This window comes from Gallinula chloropus (assembly GCF_964237585.1).
Source record: "Gallinula chloropus genome assembly, chromosome: 12".
NCBI classification, from domain to species: Eukaryota; Metazoa; Chordata; class Aves; order Gruiformes; family Rallidae; genus Gallinula; species Gallinula chloropus.
In genome coordinates, this window is record NC_140097.1 from 15761075 (window position 1) to 15786430 (window position 25356).

At 45.5% G+C, this 25356-nt stretch overlaps 1 protein-coding gene across 1 annotated transcript in view; it reads left to right on the forward strand.

Moving 5' to 3' along the window:
• Positions 1–25356, forward strand: part of SUSD3 (sushi domain containing 3) — a gene marked incomplete at both ends in the record, with an annotated part of 38350 nt that overhangs the window by 4010 nt on the left and 8984 nt on the right. The window contains 3 exons of the mRNA XM_084269566.1: positions 13653–13841; positions 15301–15448; positions 17523–17690. Of these exons, the coding sequence (XP_084125692.1) occupies positions 13653–13841; positions 15301–15448; positions 17523–17690 (505 nt within the window). The remainder of the gene's footprint in view (positions 1–13652; positions 13842–15300; positions 15449–17522; positions 17691–25356) is intronic.

A 25356-nucleotide genomic window follows, 5' to 3' on the forward strand; every position in this document is an offset into this window, starting at 1 on the left:
ATGTGGGCACCAGGCTGGATGTGTCTTGGGTGACTCGAGGGGTCTGCTCTCTTGTTATAAGCAGCTTTTTTATTCTGAAGTGAGTTTCCTTGCCAGAACTGAAACTGAAACTGTGTCGCTGAGAACTGTTGCTCTTCCAGGAAAGCAAAAGCAGAGTTGCTCTTCAAAGCCAAGAGCACCACTGGTCTGCAGAAGGGCTGCAAGGAGGGTTTTGCCTTGTTCCTGAGATCCTGAGATGCAGCAGTCTTTAAGCTGGGGAAGAAAACACCGATCCCAAATTTCTGTTTCCACAGGGCACATCTTGGAATATATGGGCTTGTAATTTCTTCGGGGTTATTTCTCCATCCTTTTTCTCCCATGACATCAAAGGGAAACCTTTTATTACATAAGGTGCAAGGAGTCACAGTTGCAGAATTTCAGCTAATTGGTTTTATCTCCTGTAACGCAAGAGGCTACTCATAGTGCTTGGGCATCTGCACCAGGCATTGTTGCTGCTTTGAGAAAATTGATGTTTTTGTACTTGTCATAAAAACTAGAATGGTACAAAACAGAAGGAAAAGAGTTATTAGGTCTTCTGGCACAGTCTTCCATAGCACACCATCATTCCCTGTGGTATTCTCCAACACTTTGTCCTAGCTGCTCTTAAATTACCTAGGTTATAGAGATGAATTATGTCTAGACTTCTGAATTTCAGCTAGGGAATGAAGAGAGCTGAACGTTTTGGACGTGAGAATTTCATATTTGAAAACTCAGAAGTCGGCCTCAACACGCAGAAACAAAACCACCCCCATGACAGCAGATAATCCAGCACTTTCTGGGTCCGTTCTAAATGACCAAAATGCTGCTGGTTGGGCCATTCCACCAAGGTCTTTGGATTCCAGTGGGAAAGCAGAGCTCCCTATGTACATCTGCAACTCTACAACAAAGAGGACTGCAACTGCTCTGAAATTAGCCCTACTTAGCTTCCTTAGTCACAATGGCCACAGACTTTTTATCTGCCTGGCACTGCAGCATCTTGCCTGCAATAATTTGATGGGGACAAGCCAGGATGTAGGAGAGTTGCTTGTTTTCATTTAGGCATTTTATTGACATGCTGTCTCTCAAAGGCAGCGCAGATAAGCAGGCGTGTTATTCTGGGGAGCAGTTTTGACTAGCTCAGTGGATCGAAAGATTGACGGAGATGATTTTGCAGCCTGGGAGGGAGTCTGCCTCGCTCCCGCTCTGTTTCGTTTCAAGGCGACGGTGAGAAATGCAGAAGTTGCAAAATGGGCAACTGCTCACCAAAATAAATCAATTCCTCTATCTGCTGAGGATCTTGGAGGTGGAGCAGAGCTGGTGTCTGGTGTTCGTACAGGTGTTGGCTGGCTGACAGAGCCCCTGCCACAGGTGTAGAGGTGCTGGTCCCCCAGCCCTCACGCTGCCTGGGAAGGCTGCACTCGCAGCTGGGTCGCCAGAGGTTGGAGCAGCAATGGCTGATAGAAACACTTGCAGGGAAGAGGATGGGTTAACTGCTCTGCTTTTCCTCCGATGAATTCAAAGGGGTTATTAAGTTGTTATTTCTGGGATGAAAACGAGCCGGGCAGAATCCCACTCGTGTGGAAGTCTTCTGAGTGAAGGGTCTTTTGCTGGGCAGGGTGAAAACAGGGATGGGAGCTAGGTGAGGTGAAGGAAAGGCACATGCAAACCCAAGGACATGTGTGGACTCACTGGGAAGCTGTGTTTGGGAACATGTCTGAGCTGGGGTGGCTGAGGAGGCGCAAGGGGTGAGTTTTGCTGTTTGATTCCTCCTGTGAAGGGGAGCAGAAATCTGTGGCTTCACGTACAGGAGCAGAGCTATACCCAGTTGAATGTCTGCTCAGACCTGCAGTAACCTCCAGGCCCTCTGGTTGTTGGTTGGGTCTGAAGAGGCACCTGGACTGGACACAGAGGTGTCGCTTTGCTCTAAAAAGAGGTACCCCACAGAGCCCGTGACCCTTTGCATGGGCAAGAGAGCGCTCCGGTGTGTGGCATGTTATTGCTGTAACATACAGAAATACAGATGGGCTTAATTTTTCCCTCATTTAAAATACGAATCAGAAACAATTCCCCCCCCCCCCATACTCTGGCCATCCAAAAGCTGCCAGTGATGGAGCTGAATTTTCTGGTGCAGGTGGAAGTTTCTCAGACACATGCTGTACAAGGAAGCGAAGTGCATGGGGCTTCTGTCCTTTAATCTACTTGCTTAAAAGCTACTTGTCATTCAGCATGTAACTTGCCTGCAATCATTGACTCCTTTAATGGGAGAAAGTAAACACTATGGACTGGTTCCCCATCCTTATACCAGCATCCCTGTCAATCTTCATGCCATCTTTCACTAATTCCTATGGCCAGGGAGGCTGAAAGCAGATGTGCTTATTGACTCGTACAGTTAATCATTGCCGTGCTCGAGCGGTTCCTGGCAGGATGCTGCGTGACTTTCACACGTTGCAGGTTTTGCAGGTTGGTTTTGTGTCCACAGCCAAGCTCCTGGCTGTGTGCCGCTCCGCTGTCATGGGTGAAGCCTGGGAACACCGAACCCAGCAGCAGAGAAAAGAAAGGGGAAAAAAAAAAAGAGAGAAGAGAAATAAGATGTGATAAAACCGCAGAGGTTTTTAAAGGTTTTTTAATCTGGCTGTTAGGTTCTCAGTCCATGAATGATTTCTATCACCATAACAAATTGCATGCTATTGCTAACTCTTTCAGACTGGTGTCTAAAAAAATCAATTATTCACAGAAATTCTTGCTGACAGTTGCGAAGGCCGGGTCACAGCTCTGTAGTGCACATTTAGCAGCTTAACACAGCAAACCAAGTGCAGGAACAGCTTCAGTTTGCTATTGGGCAGGAGAAAGGACTTGCAGAAGTAAATATGGGACAGCCAGAGGGAACAGATGCAGGGGAAGACTCTAGAATGAAGGTTGTTTTTCCTTAACGGGATGGTTGGAAGTCCTCCTAGAAAACTTAACACGCCTCTGTTTGGTATCCTGGTTTAAAACAAGAAGGTAGTTTCAAAGAGGAGAGGTTGAAAAGTTCCTGTAGTCTTTACAAGTAAGTGATCAGTGTAAATGTAACACCTATGTTTGGGGCTTTGAGTCCAAAAATGAGCATGTAACTATCAAGTAGCAAATATTTCTGGCCCATCCAAAATTTTACAAAGGAGGTGGATTTTTTTAATGCTCAAAGCAGTTGTCGTCCAGCTCTGGACCCTTCCCGCTCAAGTGGGTGCAGTAGCACCTCGTGTTGCCCCCTGACAGGGTTTTTTGCCATCTGTGAGACAAGCCCTGCCTAGCAAATGTGACACAGAAATGATGCATGGCCACTGGCCATATCATGGGGGGACGTCTGCTCTTATCAGCAGTGTTCATTGCCCTGAGTGTGTTTGCCCGCCGCTGGATGCAGTCTAGACCCAACGGTTGCCGCAGGCAGATAACCCAGAGCTGTCACAGGCTATACGGGGAGAAACGCACAGCTGGACTGAGCTCCCTTTCTCAGTGGTGCCCAGGTGAGAGGTGGGAGTGTGTCAGGGTCAGGGTGACAGATGCGTGGGGATGCTGCCTTCCCTGCAGGACACATTTCAGGGATACCCGGGTGGCTGAGCAGGTAGCAGCATGCGTGGCTGCTGCAGGGATGAGCAGCAGCCCCTGCCCTGGAGAATTGTCCAGCTGGGCATCCTTTATCCTTCATCCATGTGTGGTTCCTAATGCCATATGCTTTCCCTGTGAAAATAGGTTTCTTTTGGCTCCTCCAGTGGGTAGCTCCTTAATGAAGTGCCAAGTTCCACCCTGCCTATTAGAAATTAAATAGACAAGTAAAAAACATGTTAAGACCAGATATTTGAAGTTGCCAGGACACTGCGTTCATACTAACTTTTCCATCAGGTATGTTCAGATAATCATTTTCCATACCATAACCTTTCAGTCTGACATTCTTAGCTCAGCTCTCCTGCCCATCCATGAAGGCCATCAGCGATTTCTCTATCAAAGCTGCAGATCCACAGTTTAATGGACAATGTTGCTGCTGGTTTATCTCTACTTTAGTTTCCTTGCCTGCAAGAAGCGTTAAAATCTGAATCTTGCTCGATTTGCTAAAGATCTATTGAAATATTTAAAAAACCCAAACCTTAGATAATTATTAAGGGGAGCCAGAAAATGGATTTGTTACCAGCTGGCTTTCAGGTTAAATATAAAAGTGATCCACTGAGGTGTCAAAAAAAAGTCTGCTCTAAGGAGAAAAAGCTGAAGGGTTTTGCTGAGATCCGTGGAGGTGCTAAACCATTTTCCACGTGAAAAGCCGCGGAGCGAAAGCTTTTCTGACAGCGAGCCCTTTCCTCGGGCCTGTTGGTAGGGTGAGTGCTGATAAGGTGTTTGTATTGGAACTGGCCAGCAAGGTGATTTTGACATTTTTCTCCTTTCTGCATTTTAAAGGGAACAAAAGCAAGAGAGCAGATTGTGTCAGAGCATCCCCTTTCAGACTAAAGGGTCAGGTTTTCAATTCAGGTCCTTACAAGCCTTCTCCAGACCCCAGAAATGCCCATCATCGTCATCGCTGCCTGAAGGGAGGTGGCCAAGAAGGTTTTGCCCTCATAAGCGGTTGCTGGTTCTCTCCCATAGAGCATGGAAAAGGCTTGCCCAGGACAGACTGCTAGTAAAACTGGCCTGCTTTTCTCTTCATACCTGATCTGGGTCAGTGAGGTGCTAAATATCGAGTTGGGTGCTGGAATCAGGATTTCCAAAAATCATTGGCCTCCTGTAGCACCTCTGTTTAACTTTTTTTTTAGTTTGTGGTGATTTTTCTCTTGCAGTTATTGTGATAGGGAAAAATGCTTTGAGCAGTGGCCCGAGATAATCTCTTATCTCAATTATGGACAAGGAAAAAACCCCAAACGTTTCTGGTCATCATGGTTTCCATTGGAAAACGTACAGGGTCTGGTTAATGGAGCCCACATATCGCTTTGCACCATCTGCAGAAATGTCATGGTTGGCTGCACGGGTTTAAGGAGTGAGAAGGTTATTCATGAGCACTGAGGGAAAATAATGATGGAAGTAGAAAATATGAACCTATGGACTTTACCAGACCACTGTTTCATTAAGGACAGTTCAGCAGCAAAGGTGTGCTGAGGACAGAGAGGGACCTGGTGGCAGAGGGAAGGGGCAGGGATGCTCCTTGTTTGAGCTGTTCCCCAGGGAGGAGGAAACCGATAAGGAAACCGATGCCTGACCTGCAGTTTTAAAATTCAGAGAAGAGCTGACAGCTTCATTTACTCTGTGTTTCTCATGTCCCTGATTCTGTTTGGCTCTCCCCAAAGACAGGGTGACAGATCTTGGGGTGATGCTCGCATCTTCCTTTGGATTCAAACCTCTCTAGAGACTGTGGATGCAGAGATGCACGGGGGAGGCTGAGGACCATCTGTAGAAGACTGTGGTATTGTGTAACCAGTTACTTCTGTCCTCCTTCTTGTAAATACCAGTGCTTATTATGCAAGAAGCAGTGTTAAGAGACTTCAGAGGTAAGTGCAGCAAGGGCTGTGTCCCTTGCTGCTGGTGGGGACAGCATGCTGGGACTCTGCTCTCCGGAGCACTGGATTTCAGTTGCATCCTGGCAATAGCACCAGGACACTTGATACAGTCAGGGTCTCGGGTAAAGTACAGGTGAAAAGCTCATTTCAAGTTATTCCTTTTAGTTTTACTCTCTTTAGGATCTTTGTTTCTGGAATCTAGGCCACAAACTGCACTGTGCAGATCTGTGATTTATATATTGTCTAACCTCAGAATGACACATCAAGGAAGCCATGAGCAATATTACACCACCCCCCCCCCCCCCCCCCCCCCATTAAACAGTTACAGAATTAACTGTTGGCATCTCTTCCATGGGTAATTTTTAATTTGGAACAGTTTGAATTAAAGCATAATCCTGGTGTGCTTTGTAGTGGAGCTTGGTACAGATACAAAGTTGCATTTTAATTTTTTGTAATATGAAGTAGTGGTGAGGAGAGAAATAGATGCTTCTAATTTGCTTTACGTTTAATGGATCCTTCCTGTTCTTGAAAGCTGCACTATTATTAACTGTTCAGAAGTGTCATAACCTATTTTTTTTCCATTCTGTTGGTAAACAGACTAATAAAGCACGGCAACCCCATCTGTTCTTGCTTTTCTGGGGACTTTGTCAAATACCTAATTTTTCATTTAGTCCTCACTTCTCATTTAACTGTTCCCACAAGAAGAGAAATACTTAGTATTGCCCTCGTTGCCAGATCCAAGAGTAAAATCTACAGATTGATGGAAACTGGCAAAAAAACCCCCAAAATCCATCATGGAAATGGCAGTACAGTGGCTGGAACTAATTCACCCTTAAAAGATTAGCATAAAAGACACAAATAGGAATAATTTTACACCAATCCTGCACTTCATTTGTGTTGAAATAGGAGTGGATTGCACATGTTGTCGTCAAACCCCACTCTAGCACTTGGGTGACGTGCAGCTCAGATTTTACATGGATTAAAATCGTTTGCAGACCTTGACTATTTCAGAGCTGAGCTGGGAAGCGTTTAGTGCCGACTCCTAAATCTTGCTACATCTTTTTCGCTACAGGGAGCAGCTCAAAAGACAGATGGAAAATGTTGGGAGAGAGGAAAGACAAAGGCTCAGTGTTGTAAGGAGATATGAACTGAGTTTGTGTGCTGTGGGTTTAGTTGTGTGGGGCTGCAGCAGCGTGGTGCAAGGGTTTCATCCGGAGGTGGAAGCCAAGAATCTACTGCCAAGAACTTTTGCTACCTTAGCAGGCATGAAAAGACCTTGGAGTAGGCTTTGCCATCTTTTGTCCCCCACAGGGCATCCTGAGTTGTCAAGGACCACACAGCTCTTGGCGTTACTGTTTTCCTGTCTGGCCATGGGGCCGACATCCCAACACTAAGTGGGTGCAAGCATCTGGCAGCTCTGGGTTGCACGGGGGCAGCACTGGTGCCTGCCCCACCGCAGCAGTGTTGACAAGGTGATTGAATGTCTTGCTCAGGACTTCTGGCTGGCTTTGCACCGGCTTTGTCTTGGCAGAGGATGAGGCTTAGGAGGGTCAGATGTCCCCAGCATCCACCAGCGGTAGAGGAGTCTAATTCTGCTCATTTATTTGCAAAGGTGGTCTTCATGAGTGACTCAGCCCCTCTCGTGTTCCAGAGCTGCTGGATGTTTGATGCTGTGCTCTTTCTTTTCTCTGGAGGCACTCATGTCTCTCTTCCTCTGTGCGTGCATCCTTCCCTGCTCCAGCTCAGGAATGATCCTACACTGTCCAATAGCAGAAGTTGCAGGAGCACTCCTGATAGAAACTAGCTGCACATGAGGAAACATGCTGGATGCTGAGATAATGATGATGATTTTCCCCAACTTGTTCTGGGGGCTCCCACCTCGTGATGGCCCTGGACGGGTCATGATGAGGAGGAAAGCAAAGCTGCTGGATACTCAACTGAGGAGACTCGGCCTGATGTGGGAGCCCCAGCACCCCTTCATGCCGCAGAACTATTGCACAGTGTTAATTGCACTGCAGACAGTGTGGTGAGAAATCAGTTTTGCCTACAAGACAGATAACAGAAAAGAAAATGAGGGAAGGCAGCAAGAGCAAGCCTAAGGCATCTGCTATACTACAGGTGAGCTCACAGATGTGTAAACACAGAAAGAAACATGCTTAAAATAACTTTTTTCTCTCCCTCTCACTTTCCCTTCTTCTCTCTTAATTGCATGGAAGTTTCTCGTCACTTGGAGAACAAGCTTTTTTTGAAAATGCATTTCCACAAGTGTTTAAAGGTGGCTGTGAGCATGATCAGACATTGGGTTTCCTCTTTCACAACTCTAAAATTAACTTTTCAGTAGAAACCCAGCATGTTTTGTAGAGAGTATTTTCATTAGGAAATGCTGAAATCAGGCAGATGCAAGACCCACGTATTGTTAACAAGTTGTGTTTCCTTTTTCAGACTGCATGCTCTGACAGATGTCTTCTGTAGGTGCCTTCAGATGGCATGCAGATGTCTGGATAGTTCCTCCACGGGACTGGCCCCAGGGAACAGATGCCCATGTGGCTGCCGCTGCAGTTCTTGCAGGTCACCGTGATGCTCCTGAGCGTGAAGCTTCCCCAGCAGTGGAGGACGAGCATGTCCATGCCTGCTGATGGTGGCCCTCGCCATCATGTGTATGCAGGGGACCATGTTTTGGTGTGTGTGGTTTGTGCCACGCCTGGACTTCCAAAACCTCCCCCAGGGGGATAACTGGAGACATGCCCATGTGACAGAAGGCAGACTGGTCTGTGACAGCTTTCCAGTGTCTTGGCTTCATAGTGACTCTTGGAAACCAGTGAGATGGGTGCAGAAGCCCAGATCGTGCTGTTGCTGACATGTGCTTTTGTTTGAATGGGCTGAAGCAGCTCATCCCCTGCTGCCAATGCACAGTCCAGAGTCTCCGTAGCATGCTGGGGACCTTGTTTGAGCTCTATAGAGTGTCGAGAGCCTGGACCTCCCCTGCTCCCTTTTGCTGCGGGGTTGGTGTTATGTTTAACGCTGACTTGTTAAAAGCTGTGCCAGTGCCTGAATTTTCTAGTGGGAGGACAGGCTCCTCCTGGCAGCAATGTCGTGTGCAGCACTTCATGCAGCGAAGAGCCCACCCATGGCAGGATTCACGGCCAGCTCTGCAAGGGAGCGAAGGTACAGCCATGAGGGGACCGATGTTGGGGCCAGGCAGTTTCTCACACAATATGCCTCCCTACTCCTGCTTTATTTCATGTCTCGCTTCTAGCTGCTTAGCTTTTGCTTTTTGACATAGCGAGGTCTTCCAAGAGCTCTTCTGCGAGGCTGCTGCGGATGTTCAACATCCTGCCTGTGACTTCAGGGACAATAATTTCTAAGACGTGCTTCTGTAGGAAAACAGACTTGCAGGAATACTATTGGCATGTTTATTTTCTGCAGGGTTTCTAGAACTTAATGTTCTTTCTCCTTCTGGCAGCTGGTTATTCTAGTGTGTTTTAGCTGTGTTAAATAGTCAACAATAAGCAACACGAAGGCTTAAGTTATGTTTGTATGGGAGTAATGAGGCAAAGCCACGGATTGATCCCTTTCTGTGCAAACAGCAAGAGGCAATCTAGATAACATGCTTACAGGTGATTATTGATGTGGTTTAGATCGTTTTGGTGTATACTAATGTGATGTGTTTGATTTTTAGTTGCTATGTTTCTCTACAAAAGGAGCACAGAAAATGTTTTATCGGGCACGGGTGCTTAGGTTGCTCTCTTGTTTCTGTTCTTATCAGCAAAACATAAATCTGCAGCTTGCTGACAATGAAACCATATGGTAACTCTTTCTGACAAATCGATTTTGCAATGCAGATAATCCTGGCTCTGCATGCAAAGAGAGATTTTGGATTATTCGGTCTTAATTCTTGCATTACTCTTTATTATTTGGTGCTTGGAAATTACATACGTGGCTATTTCTGAACCCAGTGGTTTGGATGAATTAAGAATTTATAGAGTACACCACACTTTTGTGTCTTTACTTTCAGGACAGTTATTTGTCGTATGAAATAACCTATTTATTTTCAATAGCCAATGTCCTCTGTTGGTGGCCAATTCAGAGAGAGTCACAGAATGGTTTGGGTTGGTAGGTGAAGCCTCGAAAAGCTGGCATCAAAACTCAATAGCCCTGGTGGCTATTAAAGGAACCTTTAAAGGTCATCTAGTCCATCTCCCTGCCATAGGCAAAGGCTATTCAATTAGACCTGGTTGTCCCATCCAATCTGACTGACCTGAATGTTTCCAGGGATGGGGCATCTACTACCTCCACTGGCAACCTGTGGCAGTGACTCACCACCCTCAGGGTAAAAAAATCTCTTCCTTCTGTCTAGTCTAAACCCACTGTCTTTTAGTTGATTACCATTACTCATTATCCTGTTGCTACAGGCCTTGCTCAAAAGTTTGTCCCCATCTTTCTTAGAAGCCCCCTTTAAGTACAGTAAGGCTGCAACAAGGTCTTCTGGAGCCTTCTCCTTTTGAAACCTTTTTGAGCACTGGGCACCATTTTAGTGTGAAGCCAAGCTATGAAATACACTTATATAAACCAGCTCTTGCTTTACAAGACGGTGCAGAAGTAGCTGTAGGAACTGGAAGGTGTTTGACTCTTTGTGCCCTGAAGGGACTTGGCCAATTGATGCCTGATGGTCATCTTGGCTCACTGGAGGGGTGGTGCTCTACATTGGCATGGTACACAGAGTGTAACAGATGGTTTGTCAGTCCTGTTTGATAGGTAGAATGAACAAGCAAGAGTCCTCACAACTTCTACTGGACTTCAGAACAAATAGATAAATATATGTGCAGCCTTTGCTTCATAGGGATGTATCAGTGAGTTTTGTTCTCAAGCTTCAAAGTAGTAGCCACTATCTGGAAGTATAAGCAGAGCCTGAACTTGGGAGCAGGGAACAAGAGTGAGATGTGATGGGAGCTGGGCTCTGGAGGCATGTATCAAGTCTAGGAACAATGCCATGAAGCTAATCAAAACTAAACAACATGTCATGAATTTTGATGTTTATCATAAACTATGTAGAAATGGCTGATAGGCTGTTAATTCCTCAATATTCCTCCTATTGTCAAGCATGAATCTGTGGAGTTTGAGAGGCAGCTGTTGCAAAAGCTATCAGAGCCATAATTAGGGGAGTTATTCAGTTTTACATTTCTGGGGGCTAACAGTTACTGCAAGCCAAGACCCAAAGATAATTTTTTTCCCAGATATTTAGAACAGAAATGTAAATCAAGACATAAATCTGGTCAGCACAAATGTTTATCTGGTATTTCTGTTTTACTACAGGCAGCAATTCAGCCTCAGCTGAGAACAAAAATATAAATAGAATATATTTAAAATAATAATAGTAATACAATTCTCCATTGCATTAGATTTAGTCAGATGAAGATGCCTGAAGAGTATTCACATGGTAAATCTATATGGGGTGTTTGCTTATAGAAATATGAGGGTAGAAGCTTATCTAAACAATGGTTTTCTGGAGATGGAAGAGTAAAATTAACCTAGCAGAACAGTAAATGCAGCATGTAGCCCCCAAAACATTGAAGAGTTCTCTAGCATCCTTTGCTAATAACTAAAGAATGGAGAGACTAAAGGATGGAGGGACTTTACAAATCTGCTGTTAGAAGACCATTGATGATGAAAATTAGGGCAAATTTTATCCAGAAATATTAAATCTGAACTTGGATAAAATGTACAAAGCCATAATCCATCTATGCATTTCAATGAAATCATCTGTAAAAAGCAAAAAGTAGCGATACATTTAAACTTGGGACTTTGGTGGGAAGAAATTGTGTTGAAAAGCTCTTAGGAGAAGCCATGGTGTTTCTACTCTGGCCAAATGCAGGCACATGAAATGCAGTTGATAAACTTCCAGCTCAGCATCAGTGCAGAGCCAGGTACTGAGGCTTTCAAAAGCACAGCTCTCGTTAGGTGTGGTTAGAAGGAGCCTCTGGGGTTCCTGCCCCAATTACTTTCGTACGGAAATGAACCTCCAGGATGACATCATGCTGTTCCAGCCCTGGCCAAGGCGAGGAAGTAGGCATGGCTTGGTGGGACAGTGCCTGTTAGCAATCTCTGCAGTGCACAAGTGAAGGAAAGTATTTTAACATCCAGAGCTGAGGAATAAAGCTGGGAAGGCCACTGACATTCAGCCATGGGCAAGGACAGTGAGCAGAAGGGTCAGGAGCACCTGAACCACCTACGGTGGCATGTGTTGCTTGGGATGGGCAATGCTGGATTGAACAAAATATGTCGTGAAAGAAAGGATCCAGCACCAAATGAACTGTTCTGTGGAGAACCAAGGCTGAATAACGAGTCCAGCTAAACTGGCAAGGGTGCCAAAGGCATCTAATGAGAGCTGCTATGGTGGCTGAGCAAACACACTTTGAATTGAATTTGGCTCTGAATTGCTTTTTCTGTCTCGTGCAGCAGTAGTGGCACCAAAATGTACTCTTAAGTATGTGATCTGGTATCTAAAAATAGCCTTGAAAGCCTAAAAATGCAGAACAGTAGATATAGAATCATAGATTCATAGAATTGTCTTGATCAGAAGGCACTTTTCAGAACATCAAGTCCAATCATCAACCTAACTTTCCAAAGCCACCACTGAACCATGTCCCTAAGCACCACATCCACCCATCTTTTAAATACATCCAGGGATGGTGACTCCACTGCCTCCCTGGGCAGCCCATTCATATCATGTAGCTTAGGGAATGTTTTTTTTATGGTAAGTCTCTGAGTGATGAAGGTAAAAAGAAAAGCCCAAACTCTTAATGCTCATCTGAAGTGAGGAGGAAGGTTGTCCGATGTGCACATTCCACATGTTCCGGTACCGGGATGTTGGAGGGAAGGACAAGAGAGGAAGGGAAGTGACCCTCAAGGAAATATTTGCTCTCATTGAGGCAAATTGCTGCCACAGTCAGAGCCTGAAAGACATGGCAAAACAAACAGAAATGATCTGTGTGGGATGAAGAGAGGCTGTTTTTAAAAGCTAGTGCTCAGTGCATATTTACTTAGTAGATTGGACCAGTAATTGCCACTTTGAGTTTTGTTTGGTCTTTTGCAGAGGTTCCTTTGGGCTTGTTTTCCAGGGGGCTGGAAAGAGGAACAATTACTCTGAGACTGTAAACACAAGATGGGCAGTGAATCTGTCTGCTGTGGTTTCATCACAGAAGCTTAACATTAATGACAAGAGGGGGTTGGGTTTTTTTAAGTATTAAGAATAAAATAGATTTGCTGTCAACACGTGATTCTGTCAAGATGTTCTCGAGGAGGCAATTAAAACTCCACAGATCTTTTGCTTGTAAGTGAGGGAAGCATATTTTCCCTCTTGTGTGTCTTTTTGGTGTGTATTGTCATGGTGCTTGCCACCCTGGTCTTGCAACTGCAACTCAGTTGCCTCTGAGGCTGCTGAAGTCATTTGGAAATCCAGTGGGAGATGAGGACCTTGAGCTCTGGTGTAGAAGCAGTGCTGGTATTTAGTCATGCTGCACACACGTGCCTCTCCTGTCCCCCTCCTTGTAGAGCAGGTTTTGAACCTCCTGGCTCATTTCAACCAAGACAAGAGGTGCGGTGCTCTTGAAAGATGGGAAGTTTCTGTAGGATGATGAAGAAATGCTACAAAGTAGACTAAAGCACATGATCACCCCATCAGATTTTGAGGTGTCTGCATGCTGGTAGGTGTGTTATGAATACTCCCAGCATGGCAGATGCCAGATTAAGTACTTAAATGAAAACAGAGTCCAACAAGGCAGGAATCCACAGGAGACTTTGCAACTCACTGAATGATTCTCACTAGGTTGGTTGATTGGTTTAAATGTTGAATATGTACCAGCCTGAGTAGATGATGTTGCAACATGAGTGACCCCCCACTTTGTGCCAGGGCTTAGAGCAGCACGGCTGTTGAAATGTACTGAAGGGGGCTTGCTGTGGACTGGTACCTGGCAGAGTAGTCAGCATCGCCTACCCCAAGGTGTGTTACCTGTTTTGACCGTTAGCTTGGATAGATTTACAATCTGATGACAATAACACCAAAGCAGACCTTTGCTTTGGGCTCTGGCACAGCATTGTCTCACTTTATTTTTTGTTCTGCAGGGCAGTGCAGCCGCATCCTCCCTCCCCAGCTCGGAACGCTGCAGGTCATTCATGGCAATGGCACGGCTGTGGGGACAGTGATAACCTTCCAGTGCTCAGCTGAGCACCAACTGGAGGGAACAAGCGTCATCACCTGTGTTTGGAAAGGGAACAGTACCCAGTGGACAGCCGAAGTGCCCTTCTGCAAGCGTAAGGTTCTTCCCAAAGCTTTCCCAGCCCCTCTGGGCTGCCCTGTGTTCGTTGTGTGCTGCCAATCTCCTACAACTTTAGGATTAATTCTAGACCTCTGTGCAAAGAAAAAAATTCCGATTTCCTTCGAAGTTGCCCCCGCTGACAGTAATTGCACTCCATATGAGTACTGACTTCAGTAATTATCGTAGCAAAAAAAAGACTTGGTCAGATTTATGCACAGTCTCACATCACCAACTCCAGGAGTGTTGTGCCTGGAATGAATGTGGCTTTGTAGCTACAAGCTGTACCCTTCTTTAGAAAACCATGTAGCTATGACCCACTAATGTGCTAGTGTACCTGCAAACCCTCTAATTTCCCAGCATTTTTTCCCTGAAGATATTTTTGAGTAAAAGAAACACAGCAATACTTTCTTGAACAATTTTAGGTTGTTGCCTGCGGGCAGTCGCATGGGAAAACTCCCATATTGACAAATAGTGCTTGAATGGCAACAGCATTAACTACCCTTCACGCTGTGTTCCTTCTTTTTTATTGCAAGGCGGTTAGTAATTTGACTAGAAGTAGACCCCAGCAAAGTGTGGTACCTCTGAGCTGTGGGAATCTCAGTCTGCATCTCAGACCTTGTATAATTCTAAATCACCAGGAGATGGATGGCTATTCTAGACACTTGGTGCTCTCTCACAACCTCAGATATTCTCATCTCTTGAGAGAGTCCATTAAAGAAAAATGAGAGAGATCCTCCCCTCCAGAGCCAGTGGAAATACAGACCTTTGTGTGGAGCTCAGCTGATGCTGGCTGTCACAGTGTTGGAAGAATGAGATGAGTTTTGAAGCAAGACACCCTCAGTGCTCCAGATGAGTTGGCGGAGGTCTGCATTAGCAGTGCCACACCGCATTCCTGCTCCTCCCATTGTTCAGGGAACTCACTTCCAGCATCAGGTCGCTGAACACTCAGCCTTGCAGACACTGTTCCTCTTTCCATGCTGTCTCCTTCCCCAAACGTAGGAAAACCTGTTGTTAGCTGCCTGCCAAATACAATGTGTGACTATATGGGCACGTCCTTGCTCTAAAGTGCTTCTTTGAATTCATTTTTCTCTTAGTATTTGTTTTTGCCCTTCTAGTCCTTGTTAAAATCATTTACAAGAGTCCACCAGCTCCTCTGCATTTGATATGCCAACAAAGTTGTGCTTTTTAGCTACTGTGGTGCTAAAGTCATTGTGTTTCATTAGTTGCATGAAATACTGATGAACAATTCATTAGTAGCTTATAAAGGGGAGATTTTTGAATAGCCCAATTTGAGGCTTGTGTAGCTCTAAGCTGAAGCCAAGATACTCCAGTGTCTTGACACATCCCAATGGGAAGTGCAAAGCAGGCAGGTTTCAGCATGCTCTGATGAAAATGTGAAAGATAAATTCATGGGCTGACCTTAGAAACATGCTTCTGTGTTTTCTTTGCTGCAGCCATATCAAAATATGAGACTTTTGGATTTAAGGTTGCAGTGATCGCCTCCATTGTGAGCTGTGCTGTCATTCTCCTGATGACCATGGCTTTTTTAACATGTTGTCTTGTCAAGTGTGTGAAGAAGAATGAAAGGAGGAGGACTCAAAGGTATGTTGAGAAAAGATTTTTAAATCTTCCTCCTCGTGAGGGCATTCATCTGGTGAAGGTCTTTCTCCTCTGAGCTGTGTATTGTCCAGAGCTGCCTGGTAACCGGCTTAGGGGGGAAATTCTGTCGTTTCAAAATCTGATTGCAACCAAAATACAGCTTCTCTGCTTCCCTCAAAAGGGTTTTGTGAGGCAAAAAAGAAAGTCTTCAGTGACATTCATAATATTAGGTTTTCACTCATGGTATGAAATTAAATAAAAGGGTTGATCGGCATTTCTGGAATTGCCGCCTTTCTTTTCGATAAGACTGTTCATGTCAGAGTCCGTGTTTTTCATCTATTTTAAGTGGGATTTTGTCCAAATTAGCTATTCACATGGCTTTGATGGCTTGATACTTTTCTGTTGCCGAAGAAAAGCCCTTTGCAATGGACATTTGGACCTGGTTCTGTCTTCAGGACATGATGATTATTCCCTTTGTTGAGAGCTTTCTGGTCCCCTGCTGCCCTCTGCCCTCTATTTGCTGCCTGCTGAAGGACCTGCTCCAACCTGGCCCATCCATGATGGAGGGGGAACGTGAGGGCACCAAAGACATTGTCCAGCTTGGCCCCACTGTCAGAAAGCAACTGGGATGATGGAGAAAGTGTCCATGCAAGGAGGAGTAACCCATCCCAGATGTGGTGGTTACTGCTGCAGCTGGCAGCACCCAAGGGCATAAGGGCATGAGCATCTCCATGTGGAGAGGACCTCCAGCGTGGCCAATTGACGTAGCAAGTCAACTTTGGGATGCACAGAGTGTTTGTCTGATGAGAAGCTGCAGGCTTGACAGCAATACAAAATGGGAATGCTTGGTAGGGCGCTAGTTAAACAAGTGTGGCTTGGACCAACCCCAGAAGAAAAGGCACCTGCAGGGTTGGGAGGATGTCCTCATCTCGCCTGTAGCTATGAAGCCTGCCTGTCTGCGTTTTTGGGGCCTTTTTAGTTGATCCACACAAGAGATCACTCTGCCTACAAACCTGCCTTGTAAGTTATCTGTCTGATGGTCTTTGAAGTGCCATCTTGTGTTCTGTCCTTTGGAGAGGAAGAGGACAGAGGCTGCTGAAAATCCTGGTATAATTTAGGCTCCTCATGCAGACCTCATCATGCTGCATGTGCATAGCTGCTGTGCTCTCTGGTAGGAGCCAGGATGCATCCAGAGGGGACTGAAATGACACCAAAATCCGCTTCTCCCTCGCAATTTTATCTTGTCCCACGGGCTGTGTGAATGTCTGTGGTTAGGTGAATCTTAGACTAGTTTTAAAAACAAGAAAAGAAATTGTGATTTTTGTGTTTTTATTTACCACACAGTCATGGGGGGCAGCTTGAGAAGCTTATGGAGTGTTTCCAAAGGGAAATCCTGAAGCAAACAAGTCACAAAGGCAACGTTTCCTGTCTCCTCCATTTTTAACTCAGTTCATCTTTTCAACCTGCCCAGTGATTTTGGAACCCTCAGGAGTGGCAGCACTGCAAAAATTCACAGAAAGAAATACTTTTTTTTTTTTCTTTTTCCCCTGAAACAATTCCACAAAACAGGGATGGTCTGTGGCCTTTTCACATACAATGGGATCTGGCCTGATGCGTGTCCCTGAGAACATTGGTATAACATCACACCTTAAGTGGCTTTTCCTATTAGCTGTAGTCTCAAAGTCTACTGAATCAAATTGCCTTGATTACTGGGGGGGAAGGGGGGGGGGAAGGTGTTCCTTTGAACTATCCACAGGAGCTGGGAAGGAAATGGCTTGTTTCATTTGTTTGCTTTCTTGGTTTTTTTTGAGGAGTGCTGGAAAAGGCTTAGATTAGAGCTATTTTACAGAATCCTATTTACACTGTTCAAGAATCTGCCACCTGAAGGTATTTAAGCAGGAGTTTAAATCTCTGGAAACTTGGCTTACACTTGAAGCTCAGCATATGTTTAAGTGCTGCCTTTGGTAAGCCTGGATTTAGATCTAAACTCCAGTGAGTCAGGGTTGTGGCCAGATGAATACTCAGTGATGCAGCTTTTTGTCACAGTAATGTGCTTTACCCCTGGCTTTATTCGCAGGGATATGCAGCTGTGGTACCAGCTCCGAGCTGAAGAACTAGAGCACATGCAAGCTGCTTACTTTGGGTTTAAGGGAAGAAACAATAACAACAACAACAAGAAACTCAGGAATAAATCTGCGCTTGAAGATGTGACTAACGTGGCATACGATAATGAAGGCTTCTACAGGTAAGGCTCTTGAAGGATGGTGGGTTTGAAAGAGCTTGTTGTATGAATTTTAGAAAAAGGATTCCTTGAAAGGGTTTTTAAAGGTGGGTTGTCAGGGCTTGTCCTTGGCCCCTCTTGTCTTGTGGGGAATCGCTGCTGCCCAAACATGAGGCAGCAGGGAAGCTGGGCAGCACTGCCCTCCTACAGCTGCTTCCATCCACCCCAGCAATGCCTGGCTTAACCTGGTCTGTGGGTGAGGCTGCACCAGATTAACAGAAGAGAAACTTTAATTGGCTTCGTTAAGTTGATGCTGAACTTCAGAAAAGAAGTTGCTGCCCTATATCAAGGTGCCAGCTCGCTGAAAGCTTGAGGAGAGGAGCCAAGGACACCCAGCATGACTTGAGGTGAGCACTGAACATTGCTGTTCATCCCTCAGTGACAGCAGAGCTCTTTTGAGAAACACCATTTTGTTATCAGGGTGTGCAGGGCGAACACAATGGGGTCCCCATCTGCAGGGCAGCCTGGGACCCCTGGCCCCGGGGTCCTCCGAAGAAACATCCGCACTGAAAAAAAGTGTTGTGGTCTCCATATGCGAGGATGGTGAGCCTCTGAAAGTGCCCAGCTGTGTTAATGCTGGCTGCAGTGCTGCTAGCAAAAGCAAACCAGAAAAATGATAAATTCTAGTTGCTGTTTTGCTATTACCATTCATATAAACACACGTCATCGTGTCTTTTATGTCCTCCCGGTTCTACTTTGTCATCATGTATGATAATAGATAGCACAGTCCTTGTTTGCTTTTAATTCAGCGCTCACTTGTACAGCTTTTATGTACAGCAGTATCTGTGATTTGTGGTGGTTACCTGCAGAAAACAATTTTATGCAGATTATAAACCTGCTTCCATATCACAGTGCAGCTGGAAATTATATTCAAATGGAGCACCAGCACAAAAGTCTGACGACTGCTTACTCATTTCCTAGCTTTGGGTGATTTCAGAAAGATGGATAAAGCTAATTAAATGCTGATGATAACCTAAACAGCTTTTAGAAGACTCAGGATGCAATTTTTAATTTGAGGCAACTCCAATCTGCTGCGCTGTTAATGTTTTGTACAAGTGTAATCTGCTTTTAAAATAGCGTGGGTAAGCTTATGTCCTGGTTTTGGTCAGGATGGAGTTAGGGGCTGTGAAGAGAGGTTAGTGCTCTGCTGGAGCCTCACACTCCTCCTGGGGTCTTATCTGCACAGCTTCACCCAGCAGAAGCTGCTGTACTACACGTACCGAGTTCTGCATGCCTTTTCATAACTGCCAGTAGCAGGGAGCAGCCAATTCCTCTGGATAAGCAGCTTCTCTGGGGCCAGAAATCAACATGTTTGTTATTTCTTTAGAAAACTGGAGAATATATAAACTCCAGTGGGGAACTGCAGAGAGCAGGGCAAGGAAAGCCTGTGAGCAATTTCTGATGTAGAACAATACACATGCTGTGTTAAATACTGGTGTGCATACCCTCCTCCTGACACGAGTCCCCTGTTAATCAAGGTCTACTTTATTTTCCCCAGGCAGAGGTGATGTGATCGTGTTCAATCACTAGCCAGAGCAAAAACCAGTTAGGAGAGCAGGTCTGTGCGCCCCAGAGCCAAAAGTTTAGCTGTGTCTCACGTGGAGAATGGGCGCTGCTTCTAATCCGAGATGGAAATGGTGCTGAAGCTGTTACAGCTCCTGTATAAAACTGTCTTGGAATTGCTCTAGGAACAGGTGTGACCCTTCAACAGTTTGTACCTTGTTTCCATTCTTCACTCAAATAAGATCTATTTAACTGAGGTTAGTAAAAGACACCGGTTTCTACCGTTTGATCCTGTTAAATGGGTATGTGTGCAGGATGAGACGCAGGATTTTGGCTAACCTACTTCACGCCAACTTTTGAAGACAGCAAATGATCCGTCTGCTTTGTGTTTCACTTGCAAGACTTATCTTTTGTGTGCAGGGAATTAGGCTTAAGTCTCATCATCCTGTGCACATCCAGCTTATTGGGAAAAGCAGGACAGTGTAGGCAAATCCCTGGGGAGGTGCAGACATGAAGCTGGCCGATGCTCAGAAGACCCTGGTGACAGGACACGTTTCCGACCTGGGTTATATCTGCAGTACCTTTCTCTGTTGAGCACGAAGTGGGTGTGTGGGCAGCCTATGCTCAGAGGAAATCTCTAACCATGCTGGTGGAGATGTGGAGGTGGAGATCTTACAGTGTTGATTGTCCAAGGAAATAATTAAATGTATGCGATGTGGTTGGAAAAAACCAGAAAAATTGAGGGCAAGAAAGGCCAGAGGAAAGATTGTCTGTGTGCATGTGAACTGAGGGGTGTGTGTGTGGTCACAAACAGGCTGAAAGGTAATTTAGCCAATGCTCCTGAAGGAAGGTTCAAACTGGAGATGAGGAAGAATTTCTTTACCAAGAGGTGGTTAAACCCATCTCCTTCTGGAGAGCCCATCGGTGTTCAAGAGGCACGTGGACAATGCCTTTAATAATAGGCTTTAAGTTTTGGCCACCCCTGAAGTGTTTGGGCAGTTAGATCAGATGATTGTTGTATGTTTCCTCCAACTGAAATAGTATACCCTACCCTACTCTGTCCTACCCTACCCTATGCTATTCTTGTGTTAATGCTTCAGACATTTTGAGGAATTTGTGCAATGCATCTCTGAACTTCTGAGCAAATCAGTAATCCTACTTCATTTTTCTGATAAGGAGCTGTCCTAAGAAGCAGGGGAGGCTGATCGTTGTGTCCCTGCCATTTTCAGGGCTGCAGGACACGTTGTTCTCTGTGATACAGCCATGGGAAATAGCTCTGCAACCCACTTAGAAGGGGAGGGCTGTGAGATGACTGGTGCCCTTGTCTGAGAAAGGAGTGGGTGGAGGCTTGGCAATTTATGTCAGTTTTACGATAGCATTTTCTTAAAGAAAACTGTTCTGCTGCTCCTTCATGTAACATGTGAAGTATCTGGAAGAGTGAGAACTCCTCCACCCTTGAAGATGACCCTCTGGAGTGCATCTTAGCCTATTTTTGACTAGAAAAGGATGTAGGTCATGCTACTTTTCAGATTTAATTGAAATAGATTTTAAGATTAACTAGAGATTAAAATTTTGATTCACCACTTTAAAGATCAAAAAGCCTCTGAGAACAAATGAAATAAAAAGCCAATTCTCTCAGGCAAGGCAATATAAAATAAAACAAAAGGGCAATGCTTTTGGACAGGTAAGATATTTGTGGTGGTTTACAGAGTAATTCAGGATTTAAAACCCATCGTCTGTTGAAGAGGTGCCTTGGTACGGCAGTAATTTTGCCGTAATGAGGTGACATAATGTGGATGCAGAATGCTGGTGTGCAGCCGTTATAAATGATGTAGAAGCCCAGCTGTTGGACAGCACTGTGCTGCCACAAAACAAGGTCTTTTCCCCTTGTGTTTGGAAAAAAAATGTGGTGCAATTACAGGGAAACGTTGAATACTAGTTGCAATGACTCTAATTACAACGAATTGTCATTCTGATGCCTCAGCTTCTTGAATGGATTGCTTTAAACCGCTGAGAAGTATGTCCAGAATCCCTGGGATCTTTAACTACGGAGTGCTGTCACTGTTGATGCCACCTCTTTAGTTTGAATGACAGGAATCTTAGCAAGGATAAAAATACCCATTTTATGGCAGGAAGTCTCATATGCAGGAGCTGCAAGCTTTTACAGCGTCTTTGCTCTTTTGTACTACTTGAAGAGCTACCTAACGCTGAGCAGGGAAAGACAAGTTAAAAGGCATGGGGCCGCTGAGAGGGACGTGTTTTCCCCAGTGTTGCTTCTCAGAAGCTTAGCACATAGAGCAGAGATAGCAGGTCGCTGTGTGATGCAGAGGCTCCAGACTGATTAGCTGAAGGAAAGGGCCTGTCGTCTCTGGGAGGGAGATTAGCTGCAGCTCTGGGCCACATACTTAGAGGAGGACAATGTGTGTGAATCTCCAAAACAGCCCCCTGGGAGGATTGCAAGGCAGAGGCAGGGCTTGTCCTTGTACATGGGAGTACATTTAGAATTGGTCCCACAGCCTGTCTGCAGAACGTATCCGGAGAAAAGCCTAAAATGGGTAAATTATATTCTGCTCTCTTTTACATTTTAAAAGTCTTCACAGTTCTGTGTGAGAATGAAACCAGGACGGTTGGCATCAACTCTCCACAGCAAGAGACTTTTCAGGCAGCAGAGGCCACTGCACACCTGCCTGGAGTCTCCTGGGGAGTGTCCTGGGCATGAGGGACATTTGGCATCTCAGAGCATCTCACATTTGAGACGTGGTCCTGGGTTTAAGAGGGTATTTGACATAAGTGTGCTCCTGGTGTGGCGACAGGATCTGTTCCCCGGGTGAACAGTTGGTGCTGGTGAGTTGAGGCCAGCTAGGGCTTGGGAATCCCCTCCTTGGAGGAAGGTGGAAAAGCTCCAGCAGATCACATGTGGCTCCCGGACTGAAATAGCAGCCTCCTCTTTTCCATTAAGCAGTCCTTCCTTTTCCATTAAGTAGTCCTTTCTCTAGGAGAAATCATAAATAAACACACAGTCTAGAGTAAGCATCATGAGAGCAAGCAGTAAACCCTTTTTGGCGTGCAAAGACATTAAAGAACTGGGCACTCTACTCTTTGAGCCACAGCATATTTATAAGGCAGTGTGCTCAGGAAGATAGCAGTCCCAGGAGAAATACAGACAGCTAGTGGTAAGAAAATGCTGAGAGGACTTGTTTTGGTTTGCATCAGCTTCCTAATTTGGGTAAGAAATAGCCACACCTAAGAGAGCCTCTATTTGCTTTGGTTTTTCAGCGTAACAGTCCTGTAACCTGGCCTGGAGTAGATGCACCCTTGGCTCAGGGGTGTGCCATTGTTTTGCAAGGGAGACTTGATGGTCTATGCTGAGGCAGAACTGAGTTTAGCTGTAGACTAACTCCTCTTCATCCTCTGTCAGTTAAGACGACAACTATAAAGAAACTAGTCCATCTCAAAAATACACTCAGAGAGCAGCAAAGAAATTTGGTGGGTTGTTTTTTTTCCCCCGGCGTAGAAGCACTTGGAAGAAGTTGTGCATTTTAAGTTTGGGCTGTTTTAAGGTGAATTATTTTACACAGCTCTAGGCCAAGTTATAAAACATTCTCTATGAAGTAGCTGATCTGACTGCAGGAGCGAGTCAAATGGAAAAGCCCATGTCTCAGTAGGTTTAAAGTCCTCTTTCAGATGTCCACTGTAGCTGGAGCATATTATCAAGAAGAAAAAAATCTCTTCTGCAGAGAAACAGGTTAGTATATTCTCCCACAGAAGATATTTTTAGTACCTGAAGTTTTTGTATCAGAGCCCTTTCTGCCTGCAAGCTGCATTACCAATGTGCCTGGCAGAAAGCAAATAAGGACAATCTGACAACAAAGATGTCCAAGTGAAAAGTTTTTCTGAAGAAACCCAAAGCCAGCATGCTCTTCAGAGAGGCAGCTCAGCCTTTTCAGTCAGTCTGAGAGCTCATAGGCAAGGTTGGCAAAATTAGCTCATTGTTTTGGCTTCCTCGGGAAAATGAAAGGTGTTTCTTTTTCTCTTTGATCTATTGTCTATAGTGGTGGAAGTTGTCCACTATTTTGTGTAAGGAGTTGCAAGGAAGGTGCAAAACAGAGACTCATGTTGCTCTAAAAAGTGTTCCTTTCTGCCCAGGCTCACTGAGGAGCACGGCTGTAAGCCTGAGGACCCTCTAGAAGTATGGATGAGATAGGATGGGACACTTGGCCAAACTCCTACCTCACCCTCTGCTCCCTTGAGGGCATTTTCCCAGCTGCCTTTTTCCCCTGAAAAAAATCTCTAATTATGTAGCTACTTATCTGCTATTTATGTAGCAGAGATTAAAAATCTGAAGGATCTGATGGCCTTCTGCTAGCAAGGTAACATGGTATAGATTTACCACCGTGAACAGGGACAGCACTTGAAGAAATACCTGTGTTGAGAGACAGGCTGCTGCAAAGCTCAATGGAAAACATAAGCAGAGCAAGAAAAACCCACCAGGACACCTAGACTGACTGCCAGGAGATGCGTCAGTGGGAGAATTAAGGGGGTAAAGTGTCTTCTACAACAGTGACTTAATGCAAGACTGCTAGAGGTCCTGGGGAAACCAACTGATCTGGGTGCTTTTGAAGGTCCGCAGTCTCAGCAGAGAGCTGGACATTCACTCCTTCCAAAAGATCCATGCCTTCTCTTTTACATTGAGTCTCGCTGTCAGGAATTGCTGAAAGCTGGGGCAGGCAGGGAGCAGGCAGAGCGCAGCCCCGCTGGCTCCTGTGCCTGAGGCTGGGGAACATATGCGGGATGGTGTGCACAGTGTACCTGAAGGTCTGTGTGGGTGTGAACGTGCCCCCCTCACCCTTTAATGGCAGAGAGCCCCAGGTGGGCTGCTGTGCAGGAAGCATTGTAGGACTGGTCTTCACTGTGATATTTAAGACTTCGCTACATAAAGCATCCAGTGAAGTGGCTCCAAAGAGCAAATGACCTGTTGGATACAATTGTGTGTAATTACTGTGGTTCCCTACACAGGCAATGTTTGATTGTGTGGCACTTAGGGCCAGGGCAGGAGACCCTGCAGAGGCAAGTGGCAGATTTCCTTACCCAGCTTTTCTATTGTCCCGCTCTGGTAAGTTGTCCCACCTTGAGCTTCTCCATTCCTGGAGTGGTTTTTCCCCTCTATTTGGTTGTTTCTGTGCTCTGTGTTCCTCACTGCCAAGTCTCAGAGACAAAAATCTCCCGATACCTTCTGACACCTGTGTTTCAAAGAAAGATCAGGCAGGGGAAGTGAGCTGTGGTTTCGTTGTGGGGCCCTGTCACAGGGGGTCTGGCTGCTGAGTCGTACTGATTTCTGCATTACAATCTGAACGCTCATTGCAACGAGCATGGAGGGGCTGTGCACAGGAACATGTGCTTCCCGTGAAGCAGCCGTTACTGTTCTTGTCCATGATTAACCCAGGGTCTTGTGCAAAGGCGCCAGACGTACAGCAACAGAGAATTTCCCCCTGCCCTTCAGTGTAAAATCCCTTCTCTGTGCCAGCACTGGGCCACCGCTCTGCTTCTCCCACTATTTGTATGTCCCGTTAGCAGCCTTTTCCCTTCTGGCTATGAACGGTTCCCAAGGCACACAAAACAAAGTTCTTGTGAATCCTCTAAACCCCCTGACAAATGTTATGGTGGCTGTTCTCCCTAGATGGGAGTTCCAACTTTATCTGTCCTTGTCAAATGGATCAAGCTGGCCTGTCCAGCACCTAGCAGCATCCTCGGGTGGGTTGGCATTCCCAAGTACATGTACGTTAGAGTACAAGGAGGTCTTCTGATCCTCTCCCTGCAATGTTCTGAAGTAGTTCAGCTGGAGTTAAGGAAAGTCAAATCGCTCAGAGAAGTCATGCTTATTCAGGATAAAGTACAGAGCTCCCAAGGATGAAAGTGAACTGAAGGCTGTGTCTGACTGATAGCCATGTGTGTAGGAGAGCCTAGTGTGAGCACATTTACCTGTGCCAGCAAAGACTTCAGCTACTTCACGCAGAATTTTACCCCAGCTCTTCTCCCTGTACGTGCTCTTCTGATTTTATTTTTATTTTACTATTGGCTGCCACTTCAGGAAGTCGGAACCAAGTTCCTCGTTCTATAAAAAAAATAA